The sequence below is a fragment of the Cervus elaphus genome, chromosome 30 (assembly GCF_910594005.1).
Source record: "Cervus elaphus chromosome 30, mCerEla1.1, whole genome shotgun sequence".
NCBI lineage: Eukaryota > Metazoa > Chordata > Mammalia > Artiodactyla > Cervidae > Cervus > Cervus elaphus.
In genome coordinates, this window is record NC_057844.1 from 21,164,427 (window position 1) to 21,179,695 (window position 15,269).

At 44.9% G+C, this 15,269-nt stretch overlaps 1 protein-coding gene across 4 annotated transcripts in view; it reads right to left on the reverse strand.

The window, feature by feature from the left end:
• The window catches only part of LOC122686638 (guanylate cyclase soluble subunit beta-2-like), a 35,651-nt gene extending 28,070 nt beyond the window's left edge, over positions 1 to 7,581 (reverse strand). For all 4 annotated transcript variants that reach the window (XM_043891822.1, XM_043891820.1, XM_043891821.1 and 1 more), the window contains exons 1-4: positions 7,228 to 7,581; positions 3,436 to 3,535; positions 2,183 to 2,379; positions 1,070 to 1,181 (exon numbers count right to left, since the gene is read on the reverse strand). In XM_043891822.1, coding sequence (XP_043747757.1) covers positions 1,070 to 1,181; positions 2,183 to 2,379; positions 3,436 to 3,535; positions 7,228 to 7,494 — 676 coding nt within the window. In that variant the 5' untranslated portion in view covers positions 7,495 to 7,581. The remainder of the gene's footprint in view (positions 1 to 1,069; positions 1,182 to 2,182; positions 2,380 to 3,435; positions 3,536 to 7,227) is intronic.
• Between the last annotated feature and the right edge of the window lie 7,688 nt (positions 7,582 to 15,269).

Below are 15,269 nucleotides of genomic sequence, written 5' to 3' on the forward strand. Positions count from 1 at the left end.
GGGGTCTCCAGCCCCCTGTTCTGACTCAGGTCTTAGGTGCGGATCATGAGACCGGACATCAGCGGGGGTGCGCCTCCTAGAGCCTGATACCTTCTCTTCACAGGTAGAAGATGGAGCCCTTAGGCTCCCCAGGGACGCAGCCAGAACTCTGTGATCCTGGCTCCCGACACAGTGTCCTTCACACTCCTGGACATCATGGTTTTTATCTACAGACTTCCGGGCCAGAAATGCCTTGCAGTCCCGAAACCCTGAGGAGCTGCGACAAACTCCTGTTATTGATAACACGTCAGCACTCATCTGCCTCCTCTTCTACACAGTCACCAACAGGGGCTCAGTCCTGTCCCCCCTCCAGCAGCTTCCCCCGTTTGCCAGGGAGACTGTGCCCCCGTGTCACCCCCAGCACAAGTGAAAGGGGCAAAGGAAGGCAAGTTAGAGCCAGTGTTTTGAAGCTATAAAGCACACCCACCAAATCCAAGCTCTGCAGAAATCACTGACCATCCTCAGGATTCACGCCAGGTGGGTCTTCCACCGGCTTGTACCCTATCCCTAAGGGGTTAACCTTCCGTATCTGTTTCCCATTGCTTCTCAGGAAATGGTGATTTTTTTTTTTTTCCTGAGTTGATTTAAAATGTTGTGTTAGTTTCTGCTGTCACAAGGTGGGGTGAAAGTCACTCAATCGTGTCCAACTCTTTGCGACCCTGTGGACTGTAGCCCACCAGGCTCCTCTGTCCAAGGAATTCTCCAGGCAGGAATACTGGACTGGGTTGCCATTTCCTTCTCTAGGGGATCTTCCAGACCCAGAGATTAAACAGGTCTCCTGCATTGCAGGCAGATTCTTTCCCATCTGAGCCACCCTGCTGTACACCGTAGTGAATCTGTTATATGCATACATATATCCCCTCTCTTTGAGATTATTTCCTCTGAAATGCTTTCAATTGATTTAATAAACCAGATGAATCCAGGGTTGAAAAAGAAATCAGTGGCATCCTGATGATAGAGGTCTTGGCCCATTTGTGTGCAAGAAACAATTACCGTGGTCTCAGAGCTGAGGTCAGAAGAGCCCACTCACCTTTTTTGAACATGACTATGTTCCTCACAACTTCCCAGCGGGACTTTTTCACGGCATGAGTAGAGACACTCAAGTATTTCTCTTTCATCCTAAGGAAAGCTGCCTCCGGGGTCTGCAGATAGGAGGGAGAGAAGCGTACACTGCTGGTCATGTGACTGGTCATGTGACAGGAGGTGCACGTGCCCCTTTGGCTAGGATGGGGCCAGAGGAACAATGGGGCCATGCAAGGTCAACTTTAGCAAGATTTCATAAGCCCCAGGGCTGTTATCCAATTAATCCTCATGCTGTTCCTCCACCAAAGGCAGCAAGAACTTTTTATAAAATCTAGGGGGGTGGTGGTGGTGACAGGAAAATCACCTGGTGACTTCTCTTCCTGTGGGTGAGCAAAGCAAGGTTTGAGCACTCCGAGATGCAAACATTGTGTGCTCCAGGAATCTCAGACTTCTCTGGATATTCCTATGAGCTCTGTGGACACAGAGAGCCATGCACCTGATAGATACGGTACCTCAACTGATAATAGTCACTCCACAAGCTGCAATCAAGGCAGCCAATTGCAGGCTTCTGACTTCACTCCAGCCCCCAGCCTGGCCCCAGCTGCAGAAATGGGCACTTAGGACTTGAAAGGTCAATTTGCATCATGGGAATTGCAAAATAAGCCACGAACTCCAAATTTCAGGGCCTTTACGTTGATATTTTTTTAACAGGCAAAAATGTTCCAGGCTAAGGTCCATTCCCAAAGACCCTCCCAATTTTTATTCAAATGACCTTAGCCCAGTGGTTCTAACCAACAGTAACTTTGTTCCCCACTCTTACCCTGAGGACACTTGGCAGGGCCCAGAGACATTTTTGATTACCACAACCTGGGATGGGGGGGAGAGCTGGGTGCCACTATCATCTAGCAAGTAGACCAAGGATACTGCTAAACTCCCACAGGACCGCCCATCATAACGAAGAATTATCTGGTCCAAAATGTCAGCAGGGCTGAGACTGAAACTCCCTGCCCTAACTCCACTTTTAGAAGGCCCAGTTGATTCTGTTCTTCGCATCAGTTGTTCTGAGACTGGTCGCTCCACAGAGAAACTGTGCTTTCTGAAAACACAGCACACCCGGTACCTCTTGGTCTCTCTGGCTGTCCTGACCGTCTTGTGACCCCTTTGGCTTTGCCCTTCTCATCTGTCCGTGTGACTTTTGCACAATCAAAAACACAACGTGCTCCTTCTTCCCCATCCTCTCCTCCTCCTGATTCACGTCAAGGATGTCCATGGTCATGTCAGTGTCGAAGAAGTCCTTGGCCACAGCTTCAATGATCCCTGCAGCAGAAGGGCAGGTGAGGGATGGCAGAAGGCAAAACCTTAAAGCAAATCAAGTTATACAACTTTTGATAAATATTCCCGAGTCCACCAAGCCCAGGCCCTGTGTCAAAGCAGGCAGCACATGACAGATTAATAAACTAAAAATAATAAAGGTGGAGATGTCTATAACTAGGCACTAAATGTATCCCCACCACTCTTATTTCTAGTTTGGCATCTATTCATTGGTTTGTTTTTTCCAGGAAGGCATGCAACTCATTAAACAAACTCAAGAGAAAATATAAGAAAAAGTCAACTATAAAAGTATTAACTATCATGTTTTTAAAAGTGTTCCTCTGGGACTCTATTCCAGGGTTTTAATATAAAACATCAGAAAAGCATGCATGAAGATGTTCATTTCAGCACTGTTTGCAATAGCAAAAGAGTAGAAGCCACTGAAAATTCAACAACAGGTGACTAGTTAATTATGATATGGAATATGGTTCAGCCATTGAAAATGTGGCTTTAAAGACTCTGTGAGGGGCTTCCCTGGAGGTCCCAGTGGTTAAGACTTTCCCTTCCAATGCAGGGGGTGTGGGTTTGATCACTGGTCTGGGAGCTAAGATGCCTCTTGGCCAAAAGACCAAAACATAAAACAGAAGCAATATTGTAACAAATTCAATAAAGACTTTAAAAATGATCCAGAGCAACAACAACGACGACAAAATCTTGAAAAACATTAAAGACTGTGAAAATCTGAAAGGATGCCTTTTCTGTAACACTGAATACAACAAAAGGATACAAAATAATATGCAGAATTATCACAATCACGTGAAAACTCACATGATGAAAATGCCAAAATGAAAATGAAAATCAGTCCTTTGGTACTTGGAAACTTATTTTAAGGCTCAACTTTGGGAGTTATGGTCAAGATAGCAAATAGTCAGGCTACAAAAGAGATGGGACTTGAACTTCCTACCCACAGCCGACTTTCACTCATCCTGGGGAATCTGTGGGGAAAGACATCCTTACTCCATAGACCTCACAGCTCTGGGTCTGGTTAAGCCATCCCCATACCTGGTACAATGTGGCACAGACCGCTTCTATCAGAATAGTAATGGAGAAGCATCTTCCCCTCTGCCCCTCTCTCCACACGAAAGGATGGTGCGTTCATCTCCTGTTTAAAAGACACAGCACATTTTTCCCGGTGGATACAGGTTGTCTAAATTACGCTCTTGAGACTTTGTGAAGCAACAGTACTTACTCATCACGTCGCATAGAACTGTATCCCCAAACCCTTTCCAATCACATCCAGTGGAGAGTGGCCTAGGTCCCTATAGGTCCTTGAACAGTCAGGGAGGAACTTTCTACACCTCTAGGATAGGCTAGGGTCTTCAACTCTTGTCTAGCAGGAAGAAGTTTCATAAGAAAAGACCTCCAGCCCCATACCCATAAGAACAAGGGTATAGTCTCTCTCCAGGGGAATGAGACAGGCTGGAACCCGTTGCTGTAGTTGCTGCAATGCTTGCACCTATACACACCTCTCCTCAAGGAGCAAAATACAAAGAAACTATATGGGGCTAAAAATAACCATGTGCATGCAAGGTTGGGGCCAATTCTGGACAAAAGATAGGAAGAGACCAAAAATCCCCTACTGCTACTTCTGAAGAGCCAGGAGCAGAAGCAGGGTCCTGAGCGTGCCCCTTCACTCAACACCACCAGAGGGGTGGGCAAAACGCCTAAGCCAGCCCCACAGCTCGACCCCTGGACACACCCCTACCCTCACCTCATATGAGGAACAAGCTTTCCTCCCTTTAGGGAGCAGGCAAGCAAGGGAACCTGTTATTTGTTCTTGCTCCCCCCTGCTTCAGTGTTAATAAGTTCAGTCGTGTCTGACTCTGTGAGATCCTATGGACTGTAGCCCGCCAGGCTCCTCTGTCCGTGGGATTCTCCAGACAAGAATACTGGAGTGAGTTCCTCCATGCCTTCCTCCCCTGCTGCAGTAGGGGCTCCAATAAAGCCTTGCCCCCTCCCCCCAGAAAAACCCACGATTTTTTAGCCCCTTAAAGTCGGGAATTTTATATTACACCTAATCACCTAACCAACTCTATATGCAAGGATTGTTGCCGTTGTTGTTTAATCACTAAGTCCTGCACAACTCTTTTGTGACCCCCTGGACTGTAGCCCACCAGGCTCCTCTGTCTGTGGGATTCTGCAGGCCAGAATACTGGAGTGGGTTGCCTTTTCCTTCTCCAGGGGATCTTCCCTACCCAGGATTTAAACCCATGTCTCCTGCATTGGCAGAAGGATTCTTTACCAGTGAGGGACCAGGGAAGCCAAGTGCAAAGAGGAGGAAATTGAGGCTCAGGGAGGTTAAGGCCAGATTCACTGTAGAACATTCTTGACCCCCAAATGAGTCTTTCCACCATGCCACACTGCTTCCAGCTATACTCCAAGGTGTGACCAAGTGACCATGAGCATCTTCAGTCTGAATGATCAGGAGCTTGGAGCGATTGGCAAGTGGAGAAAAGTTCATCTCTTGCTCTGGAAATATAAGGCCATCTGTGCTGCAGTGTTGCACATCTGAAAAATCAAGGCTACATCCGAAGAGACCATCTTGCTCTGGGAATAAATGTTGACATCCAAGTATGTACCATCTCACAATAGATGGTGCCAGGATGTCAGGATAATGCCTAGGGATGTGTGAAAAATTGTGGGTGTTTTTTTTGGGGGGGGGAATGTCTAGGGGAATCCCTGAGAGAAGCTCTTTTCTTGCTCGCTTGGGTAGTAAGCATCTCAGCACCCAGGTTCACAGCTTTTGGCCTGAGTGAGGGAAGAAATTAAGGAAGTGGGTTCCTTCTGAGATTTTTGTTCTCTTCCATAGTGGTGGTGGTAGTGGGGGGTGGGGGTGAGAGAGTCAGAAGGAGGTAAAGAGGGGGTGCTAGTTAAAGTGAGGGTTTATCTATCTTTCCAAAAGCATATACATAGAGTATGGATGGACATGCTCTGAATATGGATAGGCTTGAGTAATCTGAAGAAGATTTGAGGCAGCGCGATGTAAAAATATGATAAAACAGAAAAAAGTTACTTTAAAAAATTGTATCCAAATCCTACCTAGTGAAAAATAACAATAATAATAGAATGCAAAAGGACTGAAACGAAACAGAAGCTTTTGCTACCATTTCTGCCCTCACTCTGCACCCAAGCCTCAGCTACTTCCTAGACACAGTTCTTGAAGATGGTGTTTTAATCCTTCTGGTCATGTCTCCAGCTCTCTAAATATTAAGATTGTGCTTCTATATTTTACTTGAAATGTGGTTTTATGAAAGTGGAGAATCAGGGCCATGGGAAAATACTGAGAAGCCAACCAGAACGTTGTTTTTGGAGACAGACACACCTGGGGTTGGGTCCCGACTCAGCCCCTACAACCTGGGCGATTTGGGGCAGTTTGCTTTCTGCACCTCGGTTTTCTCATCTGTATAATGGGAAAAACGAGAATGCCTAATCTTAGGGGTAAGAGGGTAATCCAGTGTTTATACACTGCTTAGCCCAACATCTGTCTCATAATTGGCACTCAAATGAAAGTCAGCTAAAAAATAACAAGATTAATGGCACAGTTAAAACCCAAAATACAAGCCTAAAGATTCCACCAAATTACTAGAGATAGACATAAAGAAAAAGTCAGATTTATCTTACTGTATTTTTGCCTAAAGAGATAATCTATAATCTTTTTGCCTGGAAATCTGTCAGATATCATTGCATACATTTTATTTCAGCTCATATAACATTTATATATTTTATTTATCTCATTATGTGCAAAGTGTCCTCACTGACGCCAGAGAAGTTCTAATCTATTGCTTCTCTCATTATTGTTTAGCCGCTAAGTCATGTCTGACTCTTTTGTGACCCCATGGAGTAGCCCACCAGGCTCCTCTGTCCATGGGATTTCTCAGACAGAATGTTGGAATGACTGGCCATTTGCTTCTCCAGAGGATCTTCTTGACCCGGGGATCAAACCCTCATCTCCTGCACTGCAGGCGGATTCTGTACCACTGAGCCACCGGGGAACTCCCTCAAGAGTGGTCTGAGCATTCAATATAGAAATGGTGAAGAAAAAGCTTAGCACTGCAAAGGGCCCTAAAAACAAACATCAACTCTTTTTATATAAAATAATAAGCTATTATTATGACATGTGCAAATGCCACTTTGCCTCTTTAATACAGCATTTTCTTTTTTAAAAAAAGGAAAAGTGAGTCTGGCCATTTAAATTTCCACCAATGCCTACAAACAAGAAAACCAAGAACTGAACTCCAGCAGGACAGATCCCAGTAGGAAAATCAGTTTAGCACCTCAGGCAGTCACGCCATGGGTTAGTCAGAGTTGGGTGGTATCCGATTCCGGCTTTTGGCCCTGTCAAGACATTGCGTCTAATACATGAATAGATGAATCTGGCTGCACAAGTTATTTATCAGCTCCTTCCAGGCCAGGAAACCTGATGAGAGGTTTTGCAAATCCCCTGAAACCTGACTGGTTCCCAGTCTTTGTTCCTGTTGTGATCAATCTTTAAATCTTCTGGACTTAATGTCAAATCCCCAGCAGCTACCATCAACAGGGGCTGTCCCCCAGCACAAAGTCTACCTCTCCAGCTTGCTCTTCTTTGATCATTGCGGCCAATTTATAAAAGCAGCCATCAAGGTTTCATTTGCCATTCATCCCCCCAGAAAACTCAGCCCACTGATGCCATGTACCAAGAATTCCACAAGCCCCTGGCAACTGCAGCCTCTGAGTGGAGCTGGCGAGATGACCCAGGACTGCTAGAAGCACCTGCTTCCCCTCAGGGCCACTGAGCTCTGACCTAGATGGGCTTACCTGATAGGAGTGAGCCAGGTAGCTGTGGAGGGCGTCGAGGTTTTCAATAAACTCTGTGAGGTTTCCTCCCAGGGTCCGTAACATCCTGTCATAGCCAGACATTTTGCAGAATTTAAAGAAGTATTCCCCAAAGAGTTTCAGAATGGCTTCCATGGAGACCCCTGTGGAACGCAAAATACAAGTCCCGGCCAGATGAAATACTAAATTCCACTCGTGTTTTTTCCAAAGGTGACGGGCCCCTGGGAAGAGACCTTCTGAAAAGTGCATGGACACATGTGGAATTGTTCTTTCCTCTTTCCTCCTCCCACCCCTCCTTTCCTGCTATTAATAAATCTAGCCTGTTCAAGGTGAGAAGAAAACAACTGTGTTGTGGGCCCCCTAGGCTGGAGCTCTGAGCAGGTGCATCCTGTCACCTGCTGGGAAAACACAACCCCAGAGGCCTACCCGTCCCCAGGACCTCTGTCAGGAGGGCTGGGCTGTTTGCAAAACAAGCAAAATTGGGTCTTAAAGTGGCAGTGTGCTCTGGGCTGGTGCACTGGGATGACCCAGAGGGAGGGGATGGGGAGGGAGGTGGGAGGGGGGCTCAGGATGGGGAACACATGTACACATGTGGCGGATTCATGTCAATGTATGGCAAATCCACTACAATATTGTAATTAGCCTCTAATTAAAATTAATAAATTTATATTTAAAAAAAGTAAAAAGCAAAAAGTTTTTTTAAAAAAGTGGCAGTGGCAGCCTTGTGCAGAAACACTGTCTGCTTGACTCTTAGGTTCTTTAAAGGTGCAAAAATCCATGAAGTTGCTGTTCCAGACACTGGTTATTTCATTTCTGGCCATCCCACTCTGTTCATAGGAAAGGGACTATGAACTGTTCTGAGTGTTCCTTGAGCAAGCATCTTGGCTTTGGGTGTGGTCTTTCCCATCCCTGCTGGGCTTGGAGCTTCCTCTAGGATTCGTAGTTGAAAATGCTTGTCTAGTAGAAGACAAAGGTCACTTTTCAAAACCAACCCCTGGGTTGTGTAGTTAGACAGTTTCCCCTCAGTGAATTTAGGATTCCCCTGAGTTTTGTAAGTCACAGGACATTAGGAATATGTAGGAAATGACAAGACAATGCAAGAAAGAACTAAACACGAGTCGTAGATGCCTTAACATATTTTTTGACAGTGTAGGCTGCTGCTGAGCCGCGTCAGTCGTGTCCGACTCTGTGAGACCCCATAGACGGCAGCCCACCAGGTTCCTTCATCCCTGGGATTCTCCAGGCGAGAACACTGGAGTGGGTTGCCATTTCCTTCTCCAATGCATGGAAGTGAAAAACGAAAGTGAAGTCGCTCAGTCGTGTCCAACTCTTAGCAACCCCATGGACTGCAGCCTACCAGGCTCCTCCATCCATGGGATTTTCCAGGCAAGAGTACTGGAGTGGGATGCCATTGCCTCCACTGACAGCATATAGGAGAGTCTAAAACATGCTTAGTATTATGTCTTTTGTATAGAAAACAAGGGGCAAGAAGGAAATACACATCTATCTGCTTATTTGTGCAAAGATAAACACCAGAAACTACTGAGATTGGTTACTTACAGCAGTGGTCCCCAAACTTTTTGGCACCAGGGACAAGTTTTGTAGAAGACAATGTTTCTACAGACCCCCCCAGGAAGGGTGGGATGATTTCAGGTTTATTCAAGCGTATTTGAAAAGACCCTGATGCTGGGAAAGATTGAGGGCAGGAGGAGAAGGGGACAACAGAGAATGAGATGGTTGGGTGGCATCACTGACTCAATGGACATGGGTTTGGGTGAACTCTGGGAGTCTGTGATGGACAGGGAGGCCTGGCGTGCTGCAGTTCATGGGGTTGCAAAGAGTCAGACACGACTGAGCAACTGAACTGAACAAGCACATTTATTGTGCACTTTGTTTCTATTATTATTACATCAGCTCCACCTCAGATCATCTGAGATTAGAGCCCGGAGGCTGGGGATCCCTGACCTCCAGGGCACTAGGAATGGGTGGAAATAGAACAATCGTGGAGTGTGTGTGCACAGGGAGGGGCACTTCTCTGAGCACAATTTTTGCACAGTTCTGGTTTGGGGCATCATGTTCATGATTCTTACACTTGAAGAAATAAATAAGGATAGGGAAAATTCTAAGATGGAATACAAACAGAAACAAATGAATGAAATAGTATTTCAACAGAATAGTTCTGAAGAACCTGATACCCCAGGGGGCAACCAAATAGCCCAGGCAGCAAAAAAATAGTGACCTCTGAACATAAGATTTCGACTCTGTCCTTTAGGCTAAAGACAAAACGAACTTTAAATAATATTTGACCATAGTGAGTAGGCTTCCTTCCCACAGCGATGTGAGTTAGCAAATCTGAAATGACTTTCTGAATGCCCAAGGATTAAACCTGTAAGTAAATATGTGGGAAATGAGGGGAACCAGGTTTCTCTTTGTATAAGAAAGAATAAGAGTAGAAGGAAGCCTGTGGTGTAGATTAGGAAAGCTACCTAAGAAGACCACAGAACCCATCCCAGCTTCAGACAGATATAGACAGATAGGTAGGTAGATAGGTAGGTAGGTAGGTAGAAGGGAGGGAAGGAGGGAGGGAGGGAGGAGAGCAAAGAGAGAAAGGAAGATGGGTGGCTGGTGTGTGTATTCAGGGTTCCTTGAAGAAATGGCAGATTTCAGAGCTGGGGCAGGAAAATGATGACTTTATAGCTTCTTGTCATGCCAGAAAGTAAAGAAGTGATCAGAGAATGATGGGGACATGATCAAAGGACGTAAAGACCAGCCTGGAGGGGCTTTCACTGGCTAAATCTTGGAGAATTTGAGCACTAGAATAACAAAAATATAAGAGTATAGCCTATTAAAAAAATAAGAGTAAAGAGTTCACACTGGTATAGATAGGGAAAATTCTTCCTTATAGTAGAAATTCAACTAATTAAAAGGAATGATATGACTAGAAAAAAAAAATCACCATTTGACCATAATTATTTATTTTTTTTTATGGATGTAGAAGCATGTTTATTGTAGTTAACAGCATCACCTACAGTAATTATTGTTATTACTGAAGAAGCTGAAAATTATGTAGAGGGAAGTGTCCAGTGCCTGGCACGCAAAAACTATTTGGTAGCTGTTTCTTGAATGAATGCCTCACAACGCTTTCAACATTCCACTGACTTCTCCACCGGTATACTTAATGGTGAAAAGCATTGCAAAGGCAGCTCAAGACAAAATAACAAATACTTTATATGAGGAGATTGTAACTAATAGTCCTGAACTATAACTTTCACCAATATGTAAGTATCTTAGATTTGACCATAATTATTGATTCAAATAAGAGTCACCAGTGAATACTAAAATTAGGGAAGGGAGAGTTTGAGAAGCAACACCATACAGACATAGTCTGAAAGTATCTCTCACAAGACACTAATTTCAAAGGGGGAAAAATAATAACTTTACAGTGGAGAAACCTGGCAAATTCCATGTCAACCAACCAATCAAATTAGCACCATTAGTTGGACAAATAGGCATAAGACGTCTCCTATGATGAACTGGGAGTGACAAAACATGACCCTCTGATCTTCCTGCCAAGAAAGTATAGCCTGAACTGAATCACGAGAAGACAGCAGATAATCCTGAATTGAGGGACATGCTACAACAAAGCTGACCAGGGGACTAAAAAAAAAAACAAACTCATAAAAACAGAAGTAATATTGTAACAAAATGAAAAATGACTTTTAAAAAAATGGTCTGCATTTTAAAAAAAATTTTGTTTTTAATAGCTAACTAGAACTTTCTAAGGATGTCAATGTTACAAGACACAAAGACAGACTCAGGGACTGTTCCAAACTACAGAAAGTCAAAGACATGTGACAGCCAACCTGACCCAGGGTTTTCTTTTGTCCTACAGGACATCACTGGGAAAGCTGGGAAAATCTCAATCAACTCTGTAGGTTTGATAATAGCACCAGAGCAACATTCATTTCCTGAACTGAACTGGTTACATAAGAGCACTTTTGGAATAAAGAGACATCATTTTCTTAACATACCAACGATCCAGGAAAAAAATATAGAGAGAAGGATAGAGCCAACGCGGTAAAATGTTAACATTTCGGGAATATGGATGAAGAGCGTACGGCAATTCTTTGTACTATTCTTACAATCCTTCTGTGAGTTTGAAATCACGTCAAAGTAAAAAGGTTTCACTGATTGTCCTGAAAAAACCTTAGGAAATCTAACATCAGACGACCACAGTTCTCCACCACCAGCTGAGGTACAACTGGCTCTCGCGTCTCTGGAACATTCTGAATTTTGCTAGGTAGAATCAGGGCATTATGATTATGCCTTAAAATATCTTTTTATCTTTTTAGAGATTTATACTGAAATATTTACGGGTACAATTATGGGAAACCTGAGATTCGCTTGAAGATTTTCCAGCAGAAACAAAACCAGAAATAAGGGTGGAGGAACCACAGAGAAGAAACAAGATTGGCAAAATATGAATACAGGTTGAAGCTGGGTGAAGGGGATGTGGGCTTCAGTGTGCGATTCTCTTGATTTGTGTGTGGGGGTGTGAAAAATTCTATTAAAAAGTGGTGGTTTGTTTTTTTTTTTTTTAAATAGAAGTGTTCTTTGATGGCAGGAAAATAACAGTCACTGAGTGTCTGTGCTTGGCTTCCCAGGAGAGAGCGAGCTGTAGGGCTTCTGGGAAGCTTTTCAGTTGGAATGATGTATAAGCTCAAACTCTCTGACTTAACAAGCTTGGCTCTCCGGCATCACCAGGAAGTGTTTACTGCCTGCTGGGCGACAGCTCAAGGGACCAGAAAGAGCAGAGGTAGGATGCGCAGGGTGGGTGGTGGGAGGGGACACCTGCTAAGGCCCAGTGGGGGCCCAGAGCCGCCGCCACCCGCATGGGCCTTCTCTGGGTAAAGGGCCCCCACAACCTCTGCCCGCCTCCCGTCACCCAGAAACAAGTGACAAGAGCTGCTCTTCACGGGGACCCACCCAAGGCACCCAGAAAAGCACGTGCTCTTCCACAAAACAGAGAAGGGACTGCCACGCATTTTTGAGATTTTTCCTTTGAAAATGGGTCTTTTCCCCGCAAAGCGTGGGTATCCAAAGGAATAAGCTTCAGATACTTGGAAAGAACAATTCTTCTAGAGCACTCGTCTTCTCAATCATATTACTTCAACCAGGCTTGAGATAACGGATGGGAAAATCTTCTGTGAGGAGGTAGAGGCCTTTAAGAAAGGGAGAGGGGGACTGCCCTGGCAGTCCAGATGATTAAGACTCCAATGGGTGGGGCACAGGTTCGATCCCTGGTGGGGGAACTAAGATCTCACAAGCCACAGCCAAAAAATAGAAGGCAAAAAAGAAAAAAAAGGAACAGCTCTCCATGTTGGTACCGTAGGTTACAAGGAGAAAAGTAAAAGTGTTAGTCACTCAACCATGTCCAACTCTTTGCGACCCCATGGACTGTAGCCCACCAGGTCCTCTGTCCATGGGATTCTCCAGGCAAGAATACTGGAGTGGGTTGCCATGCCCTCCTCAAGGGGATCTTCCCGACGTGTAGGGACTGGGCCCATGTCTCCCACATTCAGGCAGATTCTTTACTGAGTGAGCCACCAGGAAAGCCCCACAAGGAGGAAACAGATTCTTAATTGGGGGGGGGGGGGGGCGGTTGATTCCTGGTACAGCAATATGTTTATCAGATAGTAGAAAGAAAAAAAAAAGACTGGGAAATGGATGCAGGCAGCTCAGGTGGGAGACTGTCTATAGCCGAGGTGCCGCTTCACTCATGCCTGGTATGAGCTGCCGGCTTCCTGGTGAGCTTTGGAGCAGAGCAGTCTGCCCAGCAAGGGGTCCACCAGTCGGGCTCAGGAGGGAGAGGCTTGCTTTGCTGAGGGGAAGGTACTTTGCTCACATTGTCAAACTTCATCTTTAGGATAACCACCCCATGTAGGTGCTGTAGGTACCAGCAATGTTTACCGATGAGGAATTTGCCCCAGGTTACCCTATTAGGAGATGATGCAGCCAGGGAGCGCACCCAGGACTGACCAGTTCCAAAGATCTTGCCAGGAACATCCCTGGCGGTCCAGAGGTTAAGACTCTGAACTCTCAATGCAGGAGCCCGGGTTCCATGCCAGGTCAGAGAACTAGATCCCACATGTCACAGTTGAGACCCAGCACAGACAAATAAATAAAAACAAATACTGTTAAAAAAAAAACAAAACAAGAGATCTCATGCCCACCCAGTCCACTGCTCCTCCCGCCACGGGCTGCAGTGCTGGCCTGGGCATCAGGACACCCATTTTTGGTTGGTTGCAGGATCTGGGCTGTTTATTCCACCTCAGAGAGTTACAGTAAAGATCAAATGATAACGCCTGATTTCAGGACCTTGTAAAATGTAATGTTGTTCCTTTTCTTTTTAAAGAGCTAGGTGCAGAGAAGGCTTGTTGGCACTTGCTGATGGCTAACTGTTGAAATGCGTTTTACTGCTGGTTTCTTAGCGGGTGAAGTCTAGACGGGCACAGCTGTGCCAAATGGCTGTGGTGTGTTGTTTTGAATTTTGTCACTTCAGATCACTAATAACCCACTTACACACTAAGTAGGCACTTATTCATACACAGAACAATTCTTATGCAAGGCTCAACCTGCCATCTGGTGCCTTCCTGAATTATGCTAATTAGAAAGCACAGAGCTATGCAGTGGCAGAGTGGCCTGGAAAAGTCCCAACAATTGCTTAAAGGTAGAGAGATGGCATTCTGGAGCCCGTTTGGAAGGCAAAGTACTAGCTAGTACTTTGTAATGGAGCATGCGCTTATCCTTTGTCTAAGGGAAGAGTTTGTCTCGATTTACCAGTGTCTTTTGGTTAAATGATGAAATGACCTTCCTGCAGACTTCTCTCCTCCATCAGGGCCTTGCTGTCTCTGATTTATGGAAGATAGACAGACAGACAGACAACACATTCACCCAGACCTATCTGACTCCAAAGGCTTTTCTAAAGACCTAGTACCCACCCAGTAGGTGGGTACTATTTATATATATCTATGGTGGGTGCATGCATTTACATTCAGTCATGTCTGACTCCTTGTGACCCCATGGGCTCCTCTGTCAATGGAATTTTCCAGGCGAGAATACTGGAGGGGGTTGTCATTTCCTCCTCCAGGGGATCTAACCCATGTCTCTTGCATCTTCTGCACTGGCAGGCAGATTCTTTACCAGTTGAGCCACCGGAAGCCCCAGTATCTGAATCTATATTGGTACCTCTATAGCTATACCGACATTGTACAGGAGACAGGAATCAAGACCATCCCCAAGAAAATGAAATGCAAAAAAGCAAAATGGATGTCTGACGAGGCCTTACAAATTGCTGTGAAAAGAAGAGAAGCAAAAAGCAAAGAAGAAAAGGAAAGATTTGAATGCAGAGTTCCAAAGAATAGCAAGGAGCGATAAGAAAGCCTTCCTTGGCAATCAATGCAAAGAAATAAAGGAAAACAATAGAATGGGAAAGACTAGAGATCGCTTCAAGAAAATTAGAGACACCAAGGGAACATTTCATGCAAAGATGGGCTCAATAAAAGACAAAAATGGTATGGACCTAACAGAAGTAGAAGATATTAAGAAGAGGTGGCAAGAATACACAGAAGAACTGTACAAAAAAGATCTTCATGACCCAGATAATCACGATGGTGTGATCACTCACAGTAACCTAGAGCCAGACATTCTGGAATGTAAAGTCAAGCAGGCCTTAGAAAGCATCACTACAAACAAAGCTAGTGGAGGTGATGGAATTCCAGTTGAGGTATTTCAAACCTTAAAAGATGATGCTGTGAAAGTGCTGCACTCAATATGCCAGCAAATTTGGGAAACTCAGCAGTGGCCACAGGACTAGAAAAGGTCAGTTTTCCTTCCAATCCCAAAGAAAGGCAATGCCAAAGAATGATCAAACTACCACACAATCGCACTCATCTCACACGCTAGTAAAATAATGTTCAAAATTCTCCAAGCCAGACTTCAGCAATACATGAACCATGAACTTC